Source organism: Terrapene carolina, unplaced genomic scaffold (assembly GCF_002925995.2).
Source record: "Terrapene carolina triunguis isolate 2854851 unplaced genomic scaffold, T_m_triunguis-2.0 Scaffold112, whole genome shotgun sequence".
Lineage (NCBI taxonomy): Eukaryota > Metazoa > Chordata > Testudines > Emydidae > Terrapene > Terrapene triunguis.
In genome coordinates this window covers 5115605-5134104 of record NW_020664463.1, presented here as the reverse complement: position 1 = coordinate 5134104, position 18500 = coordinate 5115605, and the positions used below count along the sequence as shown (strand labels likewise).

General features: G+C 38.6%; 1 protein-coding gene across 1 annotated transcript; it reads right to left on the bottom strand.

The window, feature by feature from the left end:
• Positions 1-13668: 13668 nt before the first annotated feature.
• Positions 13669-16901, bottom strand: IAPP (islet amyloid polypeptide). Its single transcript, XM_024203244.1, has 2 exons — positions 16822-16901; positions 13669-13858 (listed from the first exon to the last, which is right to left on the bottom strand). Exons 1-2 carry the CDS (start codon positions 16899-16901, stop codon positions 13669-13671), a joined length of 270 nt encoding a protein of 89 aa, XP_024059012.1.
• Positions 16902-18500: the final 1599 nt, after the last annotated feature.

The following is an 18500-nucleotide window of genomic DNA, read 5'->3' as shown; positions in this document are numbered from 1 at the left end:
TCCTCCTCGGGATAGCTGGAAAGGGGCAGGCTCGGCTCCTCCTCGGGGTAGCTGGCACGGGGCAGGCTTGGCCAGTCCTCCTCAGGATACCGGGCGAGAGGTAGGCTCGGCCGGCCTGGTGAGTCAGCAGGCCGGTCCCAGCCTGCTGCTGTCTCCCAAGCGGGAGTTCAGCCACAGACATCTGCTCTCTCTGCCGGCTTGTTCTCCACTGAGCTCTGCAGGCGGGCGTTTATGCTTCCGGGTCGGTGCCATGACCTCTGAGGGGCGGGCGCCGGACCCGGTGGCTCCACCCATGTTGGTGTTAGGGGAGGTTCTGCCCTCATCGGGACTGTGGGGTATCCCACCACCTCGCTACAAGTGGTAACAGTTAATTTAGACCCCATCATTTTATATGTATAGTCGGGATTATGTTTTCCAATGTACATTACTTTGCATTTATCAACATTGAATTTCATCTGTCATTTTGTTGCCCAGTCACCCAGTTTTGAGAGATCTTTTTGTAGCTCTTCGCAGTCTGCCTGGGACATAACCATCTTGAGTAGTTTTATATCATCTGCAAATTTTGCCACCTCACTGTTTACCCCCTTTTCCAGATCATTTATGAATATGTTGCATAGGACTGGTCCCAGCACAGACCCCTGTGGGACCCCACTATTTACCTCTTTCCATTCTGAAAACTGACCATTTATTCCTATCCTTTGTTTCCTATCTTTTAACCAGTTACCAATCCATGAGAGGACCTTCCCTCTTATCCCATGACAGCTTACTTTGCTTAAGAGTCTTTGGTGAGGGACCTTGTCAAAGGCTTTCTAAAATCTAAGTACACTATATCCACTAAATCCCCCTTGTCCACATGCTTGTTGACCCACTCAAATAATTCTAGTAGATTGGTGAGGCATGATTTCCTTTACAAAAACCTTGTTGACTCTTCCCCAACAAATTATGTTAATCTGTCTCTGACAATTTTGTTCTTTACTATAGTTTCAGCCAGTTTGCCTGGTACTGAAGTCAGGCTTACCAGCCTGTAATTGCTGGGATTACCTCTGGAGTCCTTTTTAAAAACTGGTGTTGCATTAGTTATCCTCCAGTCATTTCATACAGAAGCTGATTTAAATAAAATAATAGGTTACAGACTACAGTTAGTAGTTCTGCAATTTCACATCTGAGTTCCTTCACAACTCTTGGGTGAATACCATCTGGTCCTGGTGACTTATTACTGTTTACTTTATCAATTTGTTCCAAAACCTCCTTTAATGACACCTCAATATGGGACAGTTCCTCAGAGTTGTCACCTAAAAAAAATGGCTCAAGTTTGGGAATCTCCCTCACATCCTCAGCCGTGAAGACCGATGCAAAGAATTCATTTAGTTTCTCTGCAATGGCCTTATCGTTCTTGAGTGCTCCTTTAATATATCTCACTCATCCAGTGGCCCCACTAGTTGTTTAGCAGGCTTCCTGCTTCTGATGTACTTAAAAAAAAATTTGCTATTACTTTTTGAGTCTTTGACTAGCTGTTCTTCAAATTCTTTTTTGGTCTTCCTAATTATATTTTTAGTCTTCATTTGCCAGAGTTTATGCTCCTTTCTATTTTCCTCACTAGGATTTAACTTCCACTCTTTCAAGGATGCCTTTTTGCCTCTCACTGCTGCTTTTACTTTGTTGTTTAGCCACGGTGGCACTTTTTTGGTTCTCTTACTATGTTTTTTTTCATTTGGGGTATACATTTAAGTTGATCCTCTATTATGCTGTCTTTAAAAAGTTTCCACGCAGCTTGCGGGGATTTCACTTTTTGTGCTGTACCTTTTAATTTCTATTAATTAACTTCCTCATTTTTGTGAAGTCCCCCTTTCTGAAAATTAAATGCTACAGTGTTGGGCTGCTGTGGTGTTTTCCCTGCCACAGGGATGTTAAATTTAATTATATTATGGTCACTATTACCAAGCGGTGCAGCTATATTCACCTCTTGGATCAGATCCTGTGCTCCACTTAGGACTAAATCAAGAATTGCCTCTCCTCTTGTTGGTTCCAGGACTAGCTGCTCCAAGAAGCAGTCATTTAAGGTGTCTAGAAACTTTATCTCTGCATCCTGTCCTGAGGTGATATGTACCTAGTCAGTATGGGGATAGTTGAAATCCCCCATTATTATTGAGTTTTTTATTTTAATAGCCTCTTTAATCTCCCTGGTGACAGGTTTCAGAGTGGTATCTGTGTTAGTCTGTATCAGCAAAAACAATGAGGAATCCTTGTGGCACCTTAGAGACTCACAAATTTATTTGGGCATAAGCTTTTGTGGGCTAAAACCCACTTCATCAGATGCATGGAGTGGAAAATACAGTAGCAGGTATATATACGCAGTACATGAAAAGATGGGAGTTGCCTTACCAAGTGGGGGTTCAGTGCTAACGAGACAATTCAATGAAAGTGGAAGTAGGCTATTCTGAACAGTAGAATACCAAGGGTGGAAAAATCACTTTTGTAGTGGTAATGAGGGTGGTCCATTTCAAACAGTTGACAAGAAGGTGTGAGTAACAGTAGGGGGAAATTAGTATGGGGAAATTAAGTTTTGTAATGACCCATCCACTCCCAGTCTTTATTCAGGCCTAATTTGATGGTGAGAGAGCAAGGAGTGCATCATGACATGGAGGCTGCCGACTACAGGCTGATTTGGATGGAGGGAGGTGGCCTGCACTGGCATCATGGTTTTCCCACTCTGCAGTATCTAACCTGTGACTGAAGAGGTTGCAATCTACCAGACATTATGGTAATTCAATTGGGTGGCAATGATCTGACCCTTATTCCTGGTGTATACCTTGTACGATGTATGAAAGCAGATTTGGACCGCCTCAGATTTGTGTCTGTGATAGTTTTCTCTGATTTGTCTGAATGTCCGAATAATTGGTTTAGTGACAATAATCAAGCTATTAAGTGTTGGAGGGTTCCTGGCTGACCAGAAAATGTGTTCTGTGCAGCATAGAAACATTACACACTCTAACACCTCATTGTTTCTTAGAGATGAGGTACCTCCATTGGACAGGGTCAGAAGATCTTTCTCAACACAAAGTTGTCAGTACTTTGGAACAGAAACCCTGTCTGATTTCTCTCACCAGCCCTGGCACATACTGCACACTCGAACCATTCCGAAACATGGCCAGGAACACCATTCCATTGCAACATAGCTGTCATTCACTCCAGGCATTGCACGTGAGTTGGGTTGTGGGGTGGGGGTGTAGTAAATGCAAAAGAAACTTTTGTACACCAGGGGGTGAGGACTTAGTGGAGAAGCGTTCCCTGCTTGCGTCTGGGGGTTCTGGGTACAGTAGTGAGGACAGAAGGGGCCCAGGCTGAAAGGGGAAACACAGTGAATGGCTCAGAGGTGTGGCTGGGGAGATGTGCTGAAGCAGGGCTGGTGGGTCCTATCTGGTGTGGAGCGGGTGGGACAGGACTGTCTGTCTTGGGATGTAAAATGAGGACATAATATGTACAACTACCTAAATGACAACTAACTCCTACAACAAACATATTTTTTTTTCTTCTGTTCAAAAAAACTAGGAAATTCAATGGCAAAAAATGACAACACAGTTAAGGTTGCTTGGTGGTATGTTGGCCCAACTCCTTCTTCCCCCATTTATTGTGTGTACACTTAAAACACTGGCTGCACTGGGAGTATACCCAAATAATTCCCATTGATTACTGCCAACTCCAGGGGAACAGAGGGAAGGTGGCATGGGCAACTTTTTAATTTTCCTCTTTAGTGTTGCATGGAATCCGATGGGTGAGAATAAATGGATTGTGAAAGGATACAAAGAGATTGTGCATTTAAATATTTAGGAAGTATTAAGTGGGGTTGGCAGAGTACACGTATGTGGGTTAACAGGGCATATTGGGACATTGCTGAAAGAGGGCAGAGTTAAGGTTGCATTAGCAAACTTAACTGTATTTCCTGGTTTTCAGAAGTTTGAGTTTTGCCAATTCATTGTTCTGCAAGGGGACAACACACCACCAAACAATCTTAACTCTGTGTTAACATACTTCTTATGCCATTTAGTTTAAATAAATTCATTCCTAAATAAATTGTCATCTTAGACTTTAATCAGATTTCATAGAAATAGTTGAAATTAGTGGATGTAATTGATCCTGAATGCTCACTAAGTTCACTGAAGACAATAGACTTTGGCCCACGGGACATATTCAGCTTACATTTTGATATCATAAGAAGGATTTAACTGAAGAAGGTATTACTTTTATTCAAACTGAAGTGCATGTCTGCATTGGGGTGGGGGCAGTTTAGCCACTTTTCAAACTTTAGTTCACTGTGGGGGAAGGTTTTTTTTTTAATGTCAGGATTAAACAATTGGAAGAAGTAATGTGTAGTAACATTGTGCTTTTTTTTAAAAGGTAGATGTGGCCCTGTAGATTCATTCTACTGAACTGCAGGTTTGTGACCCTCAGTCTCTGAACAAAGTAAGTTCAGTAATGGGAACTTGTTCTATCAAATGGAACCATATATATGTTCAGAAAGATTGACCTTTATATAATATTTATACAAAGAAAAAAGTCGTTTGAATTCAAGACATTCCTGGCAGAGGCTATTTGCAAGCAATATTAATGTAAATGACAGGCTTCTTGGTACTCTGAGAAATAGGGAATGTTAGCAAAAGAGTGGCCTATGAACAATAGTTTTGTATAGTCTTCCGGAAAGACTCCCATACTCTTATTTGTTTAATTGATAATCATTCCATTGTGACTTTTTTCTGAACTATGATTTATTTACTCATTTAGGCCCCAATTCAGTAAAGCTCTTGGTAATCATAGAATCATAGACTATCAGGGTTGGAAGAGACCTCAGGAGGTCATCTAGTCCAACCCCCTGCTCAAAGCAGGACCAACACCAACTAAATCATCCCAATGATGAAGCACTTTACAAAGGAGATCTGTATCATTCTCATGTTAATTTAAACATATACTTAAGCCTCATGCTTAAACATGTCCTTAAATTCCATTGAAGTCAGTGATATTTAAGAGAATGTTTGAGCGTGTGCATATGTGTGAATTTTTTAAATAAAAACAGTCTTAAGTATGTGCTGAAGTACTTTCCGCAGTTGAGGCCTAATTTGTTTATTTTGCATAGGACAGTTTGCTTCTTAAAAAACAAGATAAGAGAGAAACCAAATTTATCATTGTTCTACATGGACTAACTTTTAATACACAGAAAACTGAACTCTAACTTTTAATCCCCCCCACCTTTTTCTGGCCATGAATCAGCAAAGCACTTAAGTGCATGCTGAACTTTAAGCATGTGCTTAAATCTCTTTGACTTCATTGGGATTTAAGCCTATGCTTAAAGTTCAGCTTCCCCTACCCCCAGCCCTCGACTTGGGACCCGAAAGTGCAATTCTGCTCCGAAAAGTGACTCTGGACAAATGGCATAATGGGGTTCCATGTTTATTGGCTCTCAGTGACTTAACATGCTCTATTTACAAAGTTAGGGATTTTTCTCCTTTAGCCTGCCAGCATTACAAACTCCCCTCGGGAACTGAAAATTCAGACTGTTCTTTGTGGCACTCATATCCTTGCCAGTAACCCTGACCAAGTGAGGTGTCTTATTTTTTTCCTAACGTAACTGCTGCCTGTAATAAAAAGTAATATTTGTTCAAGCTCTACCAACAATCTGAGCTTCTTCTGTTTGTGACACCAAACTGCAAATTGTGCAGATCATAATATGATTTTTCCTTGTTCTTGCATGCTTGTATAAGCAGTGAAATAGTTAGCAATGTTCACATTTGAGCTGCAATCATTAGGGGGTCAGGGTTAACAGCCTTAGTGATAAATGAGGGCAGTTCACACTTCTCTCAGGACTGTGGTTTCAGTCTATTTCCAGACTCAGGCAGATCTTACTTCTTCAGTGGGGTCTTTTCACAATCATAAAGATTAGAGATTTACTATTATAGTTATAAAATGAAAGCTGAGATTCTGGAGCTCAAGCTGGAACTAAGCATATAAAAGTAACAGGACAAAACCCTATGCAGCCCACCTGTGCAACTTTTGATTTCAAGTGTAGACAAGATGCAATTGTGGAAACCTCATAGGTTATTTATTTTTTGTGTATGATGCATGAGCCAAAAGCGAGTCCAGGTTGCTCACTCTGATCTGTTTTGGCTCTGCAGAGCTAACAAAGGTAGGGGTGTGTGTGTGTGTGTGTGTGTGTGTGTGTAAAAATACTACAAGGTTATTCTTGTCAATAAATAGATACAGGGAGCAGAAATGTGGACTGAGAAGGGTGTAGGTTTTTGATTAGAACTGCACTTGAAATTATTAGAAAGTGATGGATGCGTTTGGATGAGGAGGGGAGGTTCACGGTTAGTTTTTGATTTCTTCTCTGTGAGGTTTACAACCTTAGCATTAGTCAGATGTACCCAATCTTCCTGTTCCTTTGATGCCATATAAATAACTGTAATGAAGGTGCTATATATATATATATATATACATATATATAAATGTAATGTAGTATGCGAGCATCAAAACTGATGGGCATTGCTTGACCTAGCTGGAGTCTCCTGCTTATGTTTATGAATATGTTACAGAAAATGATTCCATCCAAAATATAAAATTCTCATTCTTCCCTATGAATATGAAGTATAGTATCAGTGGGCCAAATCCTGCACTCCTTACTCAGCCAAAATTCCCACTGAGAGTAAGGATTTAGTAGGGACTGCAAGATTTGGTTCTGAAGAATGTAATTCACCCTTGTGCAGAGGACCCATGAAAGGCTTATATTCAATTTAAACCCTATGTTGAGGACTTAAGTGGTAAATAGGTCTTGTGCTGGGGTGAGTTCAGAGGAATGAATGTCACCCTTAGTCAATGTAAAAAGATGCAAATATCTCTGTTATTGATGCTACCCTCAACACCCTTTCTGTTTTTCTTCTACTCATGCCTTCCTCCCATGCTGTCCTTAAATGTGGAACACCATGTCTGTCCCATCATACCATCCTCTTTCTCATTTAAATCCCTTCCATTTTACCCAGAAGGCCAACAAACAGAAGTAGTAGTAATTTCATTAGTATTATTAATTCCTTCCTCTAAAGCTACATCTACACTCAAAAGTTGAGTCTAAACTTTTTGATTTAGATTCATCTCTAGTTCTTATTCTAGCCAATTTTTTTTTGCCCCAAAGTTACAGGAACTCTCACCTTAGTGATTATTGACCTGAAAAGAAAATTCACACCAGAAGTAAGCTATGTGCTCTTAGGTCCCTAACTATACAACAGAAATAATGAACACTGGACAAAGAATAGTTTACAAACAACCCATAGTCTGAAAATTATTTAGCCCAACTGGTCAGGGCCAGATTTGTGATCCTCCTCATTGAATACTTTAAACACTGGGTAGACTCTGATACTCTTGCTCATGCTGAATAGCACCTAGGGTTGCCAACTCTGACTGAAGCTATTCCGGGAGATTTTTTTCCCCCTAACATGACATAAAGTCATTTTCTTAAATGATCCTATTAAAATCTCCTTGATTGCTTTCAATAGTCACTGGGAGATCAATGCCAATTCCGGGAGACTCCAGGCCAATCCTGGAGGGTTGATAACCCCAGTAGCACCTTATTCCACAAGAGATCTCAGTGACTTCCATACACTCATGCAGTAAGATACTATGAGAATCTGCCCCCAATGAAATCATTTGGAAACAAAACAAACAATAACCAGGAATGATTCACTAAGCAAAATATGGGGCTAAATTCATATGTCTAAATTCTGATATCTTTACTCTCACAGATTAGTACTTTGCAATAAATTCATTAAAGATAATGGGATTACTTGCACAGTAAGATACTAATTATTGTAAGGATCTTCGGATCTGAACTATACATAAGAAATAGTTCTAGCACTGAACCTAAAAGAGTCTCATTAACACAGAAGAAAAAATATTACCAGAATATAGAAGAATGATCTCTAATTTGAATAATTAAACAATCTGAACTTGTATGGAATTCTCTGAAGAAATAAGTAGTGACTTTATGGCAAAATCGTTACATAAATCAGTCTCATTGTTAGGATCAAAATGCATTTAAATGTATTCTTTTTGTTAGGAATTTTTAGTATTAAGAAGAATAACTGTTGTACAATGAACAGAATTTAAACTATTGTCTTAGTGTTACCATTGTCTCAGCCTTCATTGGTTTTTCAGGCTAACATCATGTGATAACTATCAGAAGATCACTACTTTCAGGTTTTGATGGCATGTTAAGTATAATGTGAATTTCCAGGTTTATCAGAATAGAATTATCATTCTGGTAAGGAAATCGATTGCATTTAAAGAAACATCGCCTTCTTAAAGGAATATAATTCAGGATATATTTTTTTCTTCATGGCAGTTCTGAAACAGGCGACCAGTCTGCATAGGATTTTCAGATTAGTTTTACAGAGTCATAATGTTCAGAAAATCATCCAAACTTTAGGGTGCTTATAGAAACTGCCCTGATTCTCTAAGGTAGTGGTTGACCTGAGCCTATGGTTTCAGCTCTGGTTTTGAGTCTGGGTATTGAGCTATATCCTGCTCTACAAATATAGTTTATCTATGTTTTAACTTTTCAGTATACTTATCTGGATTTTTTTTAAGTGTGTGTGTGTGTGGGCAGGGGGAATTAAGAGCTAATAATAAGATGACTGAAGCAGAAGTTGTCTTTCGTTAGAAAGATTCTATTTTATGGTACTTCAACCATTATTTTTAGCTTCTGTACACAGCAATGAGATGTCATTCTAACCAGAGCATTTTGCTAGTGGCGTACAACAGAAGCAATGCAAAACAGTCTCTTTCTGACATGATAACTAAGTTAGACAACAAAATTACTTAACTGTGTTGCTGTCAACAGAAGCAGTCTACCATAAATGTCAAGCTATATTCATATATGAACTAATAGACTCAAACAGCACACCTTCAAAAAGTGAAGACTGCAGCTACCCAAGACATGAACTAAAGCGTTTCTGGAAACTGATTTTATTTATAGGATCGCTTGCAAATGGTTTTAGAAAACCACTCACCAAAATCCATACTTGTTGCTAAACATTGTCTCCCGGACGTCAATGGGAGCATTTCCAGCCTAAGTTGGGCGCTAATTCAGAATCCTTCTGGGCAGCAGAAATATTTGTATTTCCTTCCTGGAAAATGAAAACATTCATTCAAAATATTTTTAATAAAATTCATTAATGTCACATGAATACTATGTGTGCTTTTCAAAATTTTAGTCCAAGCCTTTTAAAATGAAACCAATTTCTTAGCTAAGCCATATTCATCCAAGAAGATGCGAATTCTACCTTTTATGAAAATGCCGCAGTCCCTGGGAAACATTAGGCCCTAGTGCCTGCTACTGTTTTAATACATTCTTCATACTCTTACTCTCCTGTTTACCTTCTGTGATAGACCCAGACCAGTTGGGAACAGCAGAGTAGTCGAAGGGAGATATACTGGCCACTGGATAAGCAGTTTTCTGTTCCCTGAGTGACCAGAGCAGGGGCTGCTCCAGGCTAATGAGAACACCTGACTCCAATTAACCTGCTAAGAGTCAGGTGAGGCAGTTAAGCACCTGACTCTAATTAAGGCCCCTCTGATGCTATAAAAGGGCTCATTCCAGTCAAGCCAGGGGGAGCCAGAGGAGAGGAAGTGTGTGCGAGGAACTGGGAGCAAGAGGTGTGCAAGAAGCTGAAAGTGAGTAGGCGTACTGCTGGAGGACTGAGAAGTACAAGCGTTATCAGACATCAGGAGGAAGGTCCGGTGGTGAGGACAAAGAAGGTGTTGGGAGGAGGTCATGGGGAAGTAGCCCAGGGAATTGTAGCTGTCGTGCAACTATACCAGGAGGCACTCTAGACAGCTGCAGTCCACAGGGCCCTGGACTGGAACCCGGAGTAGAGGGCGGGCCCGGGTTCTCCCCAAACCTCCCAACTCCTGATCAAACACAGGAGGAGTTGACCTGGACGGTAGCTTCTACCAGAGGGGAAGGTCTCTGGACTGTTTCCTGACCCACAGGGTGAATCTGTGAGGTGAGCAAATCCGCCAATAAGCGCAGGACCCACTAAGGTAGAAGAGGAACTTTGTCACTTCCTTTTTGCTCCTTTGATGACTTTTTAGATTTATATTTTTCTCCATTCTTTTTACACTATTTAGTCTTCTCCATATTTCCCCCCTTTATTATGTAATTTAATGTCAGTGAATAAAAAAATGCAGAGCTTTCTTATCTGTATATTGTTTATTGTGTTATTATGTCCTTGTTTTTTCCTCTGTTCCCCCTCTTTTTTTCCTCTTAAATTTTTCCCTTGGCCCCCAATGCTGCAAGCTGCTAAGCACCACTTCATAGGTACACAGCATCTTTAACTCCAGTTGAATCCAAAGGGCATTGAGGGTCCTGATTTTTGAAGGTATTTTATGGGCCTAAAGGTGCAGATAGGCACCTAGTGGGAGTTTCAAAAGCACCTAAGCAAGTTCGGTGCCTAATGCCCACTGATTTCAATGGCACTTCACACGATGGTGCCCCTATTCTGCAATGTTTAATATTATGCCATTTGTGGTTTTGAAGAACCAATGCTTTACTGTTTTCTATTTTTATTTAAAAAATAGACCACTGTCATATGATCCTCCCTTCCCTATCTAAGGGCCATACTAAAAATAAGTAGTACCTAACTCTGCAAGTTGCCTCAATACAATCAATAGGACTACTTGCAGAGTAAGAAACTACTCTAAATGAGTAAGGGGATCAGAATTGGGCCGCAAATAGTGAATTCAAAGAAACAACTCTCACTTTAGGCCATTTCTCAAGACAAAGACACTTGAGCTGACCGCTTTATTCATTTATCTTTTTTGCCCTCCAGGCACCTAATTCTTTATGGCTTTTTTGCATGTTTCCAGCAATGTGGACCAATCATTCTGATGGTTTAATAGCCTGGCTTGTTTTCCGTGGCACCAAATGGACTGTTATGCTGAGCAAATCACACCAGTAACTGAGTCCAGATAGAACCAGAACCACAGCTCCAGAAGCTATAGCTGGAAAAGTCTTATGCATTTTTCAGCTTCATTTTAGATGTCTCAAGTGATTGGGCTTGAGAGACTGTTCCACACCCTGATAGATCTCCATGGTAGAAAGGGAGCTGGTGAGGGGGGCATGCAACAATTTGCCAAGAAGAAACTATATACAGAATAGAACAACGGTTCTGTTCCAAACTCTTTATTCAGGCAAAACTCCTATTGACCAAGTGATCAAAGGAGCACTGTCTAGGGCCACTAGAAATGTACAGTTTTGGGTTATAGTGTTCTATATTTGTTATGGCAGGCTCCAGTCTTGTGAAGGATTGGCTATCTCCAGGCAGTTGAAGTTAATGGGAATGGTGGGTACATGCACCTTGCAAGACTGAGTCTAAAGTGACATAGCTTTGGTGGGTGGCATCAAGGCCTTGATTTAGCAAAGCATATGCCTATATCCCATTGAATTCAGTGAGACTTAAGCACATGCTTAAGTGTTTTTGCTGAACTGGGTCCTAAGTACATTAAGGTGTGACCCACTATTAGTTGATCTATTGACTTTGAGGAAAAGTCCCCTTTTGGGGTATCCTCCCAACTAAAGAAATGGTACTATTGATACCATCACAATCACTGAACGGGTACATTGGACAGTCTAGAAAAAGATGTACTTGGTACCACTGAAATTGAGGAGGTGTTGCCAGTCTGTGCAGAGTTTTAGTGTGGTCAGTTTTATCTGTGTGGTAGGGTCATCAAATGACAATCTAGAGACTGCTGATGCATTGATAGTTAATATGTATAAAGCTTTTAATTCTGGGATTACCAACATTCTTTGTAAACACAGTACAATAAACCTTGAAGCAACCACCTGCAAGATGCTATGCAATTACTGTAATGCACCATTACATTCTATCTGTGACAGCTCACCACTATTCTAACAATATCTGGTTGTTTGCTTTCTGGAGAGATTGTCATACTTGAATTGAAAAAAAAAATCAAACTAAGCTGGATACATAAAGAAGCTGTAGAACTTGAGTAAGAATGAAGTGAAAGTACATCTGTTTTTAAGCTGCCAGAAGTATTAATCAAGCAGAATAACATTGGACAACTTTTTCAAAGACTTTATGAATAACTATCCTTTGCAATATCTCTAAGGTTAGCCTTTTCTGAACAAACAATTATAATTAGCAATAGCTTGCACATTGCTTTAATTTTTATTTCAATGTACTTCAAATCAGTTCATAAAATGAAGGCAAAACATAAATTAAAATAAAGTTTAAACTTAGAGTTTGTAATCTAAGGCACACTTTATAAAGAAAACACAACAAAGTGAATCAACCCATGCAGAGTATTCAGGTTTAATTTACTTTTCCACTAATGGTGCTTTTCAACGAGAAGGCATGAGTGGCCTACAGAACTTCTGCTAAAAGGTTTTCATAATTTGACAATTAAGAAGCCACTATCCAGTATGTGGTTTCCTGATGTCATTAAACTTTTAATTGAGAATATGATGAAGAGAAACAAAAATTCCTATTGTAATATACTGGATGAGGCAGTTTTTCTGAAAGCCCACACCACAGATTAAAATGACATGTACATTTCATAAACGTACAGTGACGTTGTGCTGGGATAAGACCAAGGAAAAGCTTATGGTGTCAAACTGCTCTTAGATTTTAATGAATTGCTTAGTACTAGTAAATACTAGTTGGAAAAAATCTGTCATGAACAGATTTTTTTTTTTTAAATAAAGCTATCATAGATAGCTTAATGCTTTTGCTTGCTTGCTTTTTAATCAGTTTATTAATTCAGTTCCGAGAAGGGAACACACAAAGAAAGATGCCAGTTCTTTTGTAGGACATGCTTTTAAGAAGAATACAAAGTTCTTGTCACCCTATTAGCTGGGTTTGCTTGTGCTCCGCTTTATAATTTACTGTTTCTCATAGTGGTTAGAGTTAAATGAGCTAAAATTTAGACATAAGAATTTTAAACCCTTAAAATAGCATATTGCAATATGCAATGAAACCTGTACATGGGTTCACCCTTATTAGACTAAAAGATTTTTCGGTGAGAAGAGACCATTATGATCATCTAGTCTGAGTTGCATAACATAGGCCATAGAATTTCACCCAATAATTCTTGCTTAGAGTGCAGTAAGGGACTATAACCCCTCTAAATCATCTCCAAAAGTACTGAGTACAATTCTGCTTCACTTACATTAGGACACAACCTCCATTAACCAACTGATTTTTGTTAGCTCCCTTAGTGGTTGTTTAGGACAGGTTTCATTTTTCCCCCCTCACCCAGCTGGGACTATAAAGACATACACATCACAGTTGTCTTTTTAATCTTTTTAATTAAAAAAAACCCTATAGCAATTACATTTCAGTTTATTTTTGTGATTTATTTTTTTTCCACAAAGGAATGAAATGAGCAGATTTCTGAAGCTTTTAGTGAATTCAAAACCATACCCTATGCATGTCATCATACATGCATAGTGAAATGAGAACCATGAAAGTCACATACACAGACACACACACAAATAAAACAAGGCACTGTTAAGAATGTATAGGTAGTAAATGACTAAAAGATTATTTATACATTAAAAACTGGGGAGAAACTCCTAATGAGGAGTGCAGCAGGAATCATTTCAACACACTAAAGCTGTAGATAATGTAGGGGTTCTCTGTTTAAAAGCCCAACTCGGTCCCTCTTGCCATATGTATTGGATCCCACATCAGTAGGTGAATAAATTGCTCCGATGTTGTTGCTGGATCGAACTAAAAAGTCAGCCAAACGTTGCGTCACACATGTAGCAGTGTTGCATTTCCGTTTCTCCAAGCGGTGACTGGTAACATAAAACAAACAGAGCCATGGTGAAGTCTAATGATGAGCAATCAAATATGTCACTTCTAAAAGGCATTTTAACTGATAATGTAGGAGTTCTTTTAATGTGAGCACAAATTTGTGAACAGTACAATATTCCTGCCTCCTACTTTGTGCCTGGAAAAAAAATCACATTGTATGCTATTATCTATTTTAATGATAGGTGTAGGTTAAATTCAAAAACCTCAGGATTCATATGTCATTTTTATTGATATTCAGCACAGTAGCTTCTGGCACCTAGAATAACTGTAATAATAGTATAGTTAAGTCATAAGTGACAACAATGATTTAGCTCCAAGATTAACTTTTATGGCTATTTAGAGAACTTGCTGATATCATGAGAATGATTAGCATTATAATAATCACTTACATTTATTCAGTTCCCTTAATCTCAGAGAGCCCCATACTGGTCCCATTAAAGTCAATGGCAAACCTTCAATTAATTTAAAAGGCAGCAGGATTGAGACTAGGGCTGTGGGCCAGATCCTGAGAGGTGCTCAGCATCTGCATCTTCCATTGGCTTCTGTACCACTCAAGCTTTGGCTCTGTACAAACAGTAATTCTTCACTACTGAAAATCAGCCACTTCTGTTGGAGCATAGCAGCATGGCAATACTGCTGTGGTGGGGGAGAGCCATTTTTGGACAGGGCCCTACCTTTCTTACAAAATGTGTCATTGAAACATCAGTGTGCAAAGAAAACCTCAGTTTTAAGGTCTTATCCAACTGACCCCCACACAGTAAGCTGCAGGGGACTCACTTCAGAAAGAGGAAGAGTTGAGTTCAAATCTTTGGTTCCGGGAAGCTCAGGGATTTCAAACTTCCTTCTTAGACCATTAAGCCATGCCCTTAAACAGACACTCTCTGCTGTTGACAATAGTTCCTGAAATAAGGACCATCTGTTCCAAAGGATTTCCCTTTACTTCTTCAAAGTAATCTATATGCTGATGTGACATGAAGTAAATTACATTTTGTTGATGAATAGGTCAAATAATTCATTGCAAATAATATGAATTTTGGCAATGTTACTCTGACTAATTCCTGATTAATAATTTTCCCATTAATTGACTAGGTCTAGTATTTAAAATGTCACATTATGTTTCAGCAGTGTGATTTTGAATCTCAGATCCCAGGTGAAATAGAAACTGTGCTAAATGTCTGAGCTATAACAGCTGCTGGTTAGCAAATGGGTAATAGTTTATAAGTGATTCATATTTTAAACATGTCATATTTCAGTTAAATGGTGATTTAGGGTCTGATCCAACTTTCCTTGAAGTCAGTGGGAGTCTTTCTATTGACTCCAAGGGGAGCTTGATCAGGCTCTTAAAGCCTAGTAGAAAAGACATAAAATTCTATCACACAGCCAGCAAACAATAGATCATGGATGGGAAATTTGCTAAGTACTTTCACTTTAAAGGACAAATCAATCACTTATTCTCATGAAATTGCTAATCTGTTCATGAAGACAAAGCACCCATTCTCTTAAATGTTGTAGGCCCAGGTCCTAAAACTCTGGACCTATATTTTTACAATAGTTAACATTATGAAACTGATGCAGCAAGTTATTATATATTTTATCAATACCTAACATTATAACACAGTTGAACAAAATGACACAAAAACTCATCATGGCTGTGAATGGGGAGTTCCATTGGTTTCAGTGGGGGGCTGCTTACTTTGAAGAGGGCTGTTAGACAGGGACATTAATGAGTAGGGTATCAGACCCCACACTTGAAGAAAATATCTTGTAGAGAAATGTTTGATTTTAACTCTTTAAGATAAAGAGGACTAGCTATAAGAGTTCTGGGATTGTGTGTTCACTACCCATATTATATTGGAGGATAATCATTTTGGTTTGTAATAATCATTCTTTAGGTTGGAAGAGATACTGTGATCAGAGGTAAGTATAAAAAGAGATGTATTTAACGTCTGGTGAAGGAAAATCACGTAAACATGCAGTAAGCAGACAGACCAGATAATATAGCTAATTTTCCTAGTGTTATTCAATACTGTTTATCACTTAGGATAAACTCCAAATTCTTTTAAAATTGCTATTTGTATCATCTAGAGTCTATTGAAAATTACATTTATGCATTTGTAAATGTACTACAAACTAGTGAAACTCTAGCATGACAAATTGTTTCTGTTGATTCTTGCTATGCTGAAATTGCTGTTTATCTCAAAAATGAGCAATCATTCACCTACTGAAGAAAGTAATATTTTAAAATAATTAAATTCACTCCAAAAGGAATTCTGTTGTACATGGAAAGAACTGTCATATGTCCCCCCCCCATTGAGGCATGAAAAATTAACATTTAAATAGCAGATCCCTTTCAGAGTAAACCTCCTTTCACAACATAACCTAAAAATTGTGTGCTGAAAATTCAGAGAACACATTTTGAAAGCTTTTCAGATTTCCATAACAGATCTGGTAAAACTGATTGTCTTTCCAACTATATTTCACTTTCTAACTTGAAATACTTTGCTTTACAGAATGGCTACATTTCTACCAAAAAGGATATTTTAAGCACTCTTTGAGAGAATTTGAATAGAATTGAAGGGATCTAACAGAAAAGAAAAACGCTGGCACAAATTATGCTTCTTAATTTGATTCTATCTGGTTTGAATAGAAGAATGCAGAAGAGAATTGATACCTTTTTGGCTTTGCTGCAGCCGGTTGTGGCAATGCCCCGTTAAGTCCCCAGGGTGTATTCCTTGACAGGACTGGTAATAGCCATCCTTGTCTGTTGGAAGTCCCTTCAGATAGATCATCAGCCACAGAGAATAGTCTTTAAACAATAACAAAATACACAGTGAAATTGAATAGCCCTATTTCGCTCATATTGTTTGATGGCAAAAGTGAATAATGCAACTGTCTGAAACATCTGATTTCTCATTAAAAATAAATAAGATTTTTCATTACTTACCTTTCCATAGGTGTAGCCTCCAAGTAGCTTAAAGCAACAGAGAGCACAATGAAGACAACTGGCAGCTTTAGGTTGCACATCTTTCCTTCCTAAGTTTCTGAAAAGAATAATAATTCCAAACTAAAAGAGATCCTAAGTACTGTTCAACATACAATAGATCCAACCTCAGTGCTGTTCTAAACAGGCAATAGTTAATCTCTGCCATTAAATTAGAGCAAAAGCATGATCAAACTTTAGTGACACAACAAAGATAAATTCAGATGGCTCTCTAGTAAATTTTGGCATCTAGTGGATTAAATCCTCTTCCCATCTCCCTTGCTTTCTTTTCCCAACATTTTCTAAATTTTAGATTGTGGTTTCAGCTACAGATTGTACCGAGATCTTTCTTTTAGCCTTTCTTTGAATAATACTGTTCCTTAATAATGAGGCAGATTGTGCCCCCCCTTAAAGTGTGTGTAGCTTTATATCTGAAATAACAGAAAGGATAAATCATTTACCTTGTAGTGGTCAAGGAACTAACTGAAGAAGTTCAACACACGTCTGTATTAGCAGGAAGGGTACATGCAACAATTCCACGCTTGCATCTGACTCTGCAGTATCCCTTTTTTCGTCCCTCCTTGCTGGCAAGTAATACAGCTCTTATATACCCTTCACACCTTTCTCAGCTCTGACATCAGGCAACACAGAGAGACTCTGTCATTCATTTCCATCCCTATAGATAGAAAGTGCCCCAGAGATGAGACGAGGTAGATGGGTCATTATTATATTAACACATCAGTAAATATTAACCTAGCCTATGCAATATGCCCTAATGAAACTACTGTAATATTATATTTCACACAGAACTAAAGCCACAATTTTACAGTTCTAATAAGATGCTGAGGTCATATTTCCTGGGGGTGTTTTCAAGGGCTAAATAAGGTAAGAAAAAATTATAAAGGAAGCAAAATGAAACACCAGATCAAAAGTAAATGAAGCACAAAATAGACAGAAGTACTGGAAATCATGGAAAAGAGAAAAAAGGATAGAGATTTGTAATAAATACACAAATATATAAACCAAAATCAGAGCAAATGACAGGAAAGGGTGAAACTTAGATGAGGACTGAGAAGAAAGAGGACGTGATTAAAACTGACCAGTAGGAATAGCTTGAACATCCAGAGAATAAGTTGGATAACACTTTCAGTTGAGTATAAGTTTTCCTGTTGCTAGTACGTTCTCTCTCTAGATATAGAATATTTCATACATGAAAACTAAAATAAATTAATGTTAAGGATGTAAAGTCAGGCATATAAAAGTTAAGAAATTACAGAATAGAGGTTGCCCGTGCAATCTTCTTTCTGCCTCCTTGTGAGTATGCATTATGCTACAGAGTAAAATTTTCAGAAGCACCTAACTGGGTAGGAGACAATCCGGTTTTCAAAAGTGACATGCAGCCAGATTTACAAAGGTATTTAGGTGCATAAAAATGCACAGTAGCCACTTTTGAAAATCCCAATAGGTGCCTAACAGGTAAAGCACCTAACTCCCATTTAAATCAATTGGATTTAGTAGCCTAATCTGTTTAGGTACTTTACAAAATCCTTCTAAGTGCCTATGTGCATCTTTAGGCACTCCCCTCCAAAAAGACACCATAAATCTGAGCCCTTAAGCTTATGAATGTTTGTTTTGAAATGGGG

Bases quoted from the DNA above. Each gene is read 5' to 3' on its own strand.
- IAPP (XM_024203244.1), bottom strand. From the start codon at position 16,901: ATGTGCAACCTAAAGCTGCCAGTTGTCTTCATTGTGCTCTCTGTTGCT. The intron at 13,859-16,821 runs GTAAGTAATGAA...TTATGTTACCAG, and splicing joins GAGGCTACACCTATGGAAAG to TCACCGCTTGGAGAAACGGA.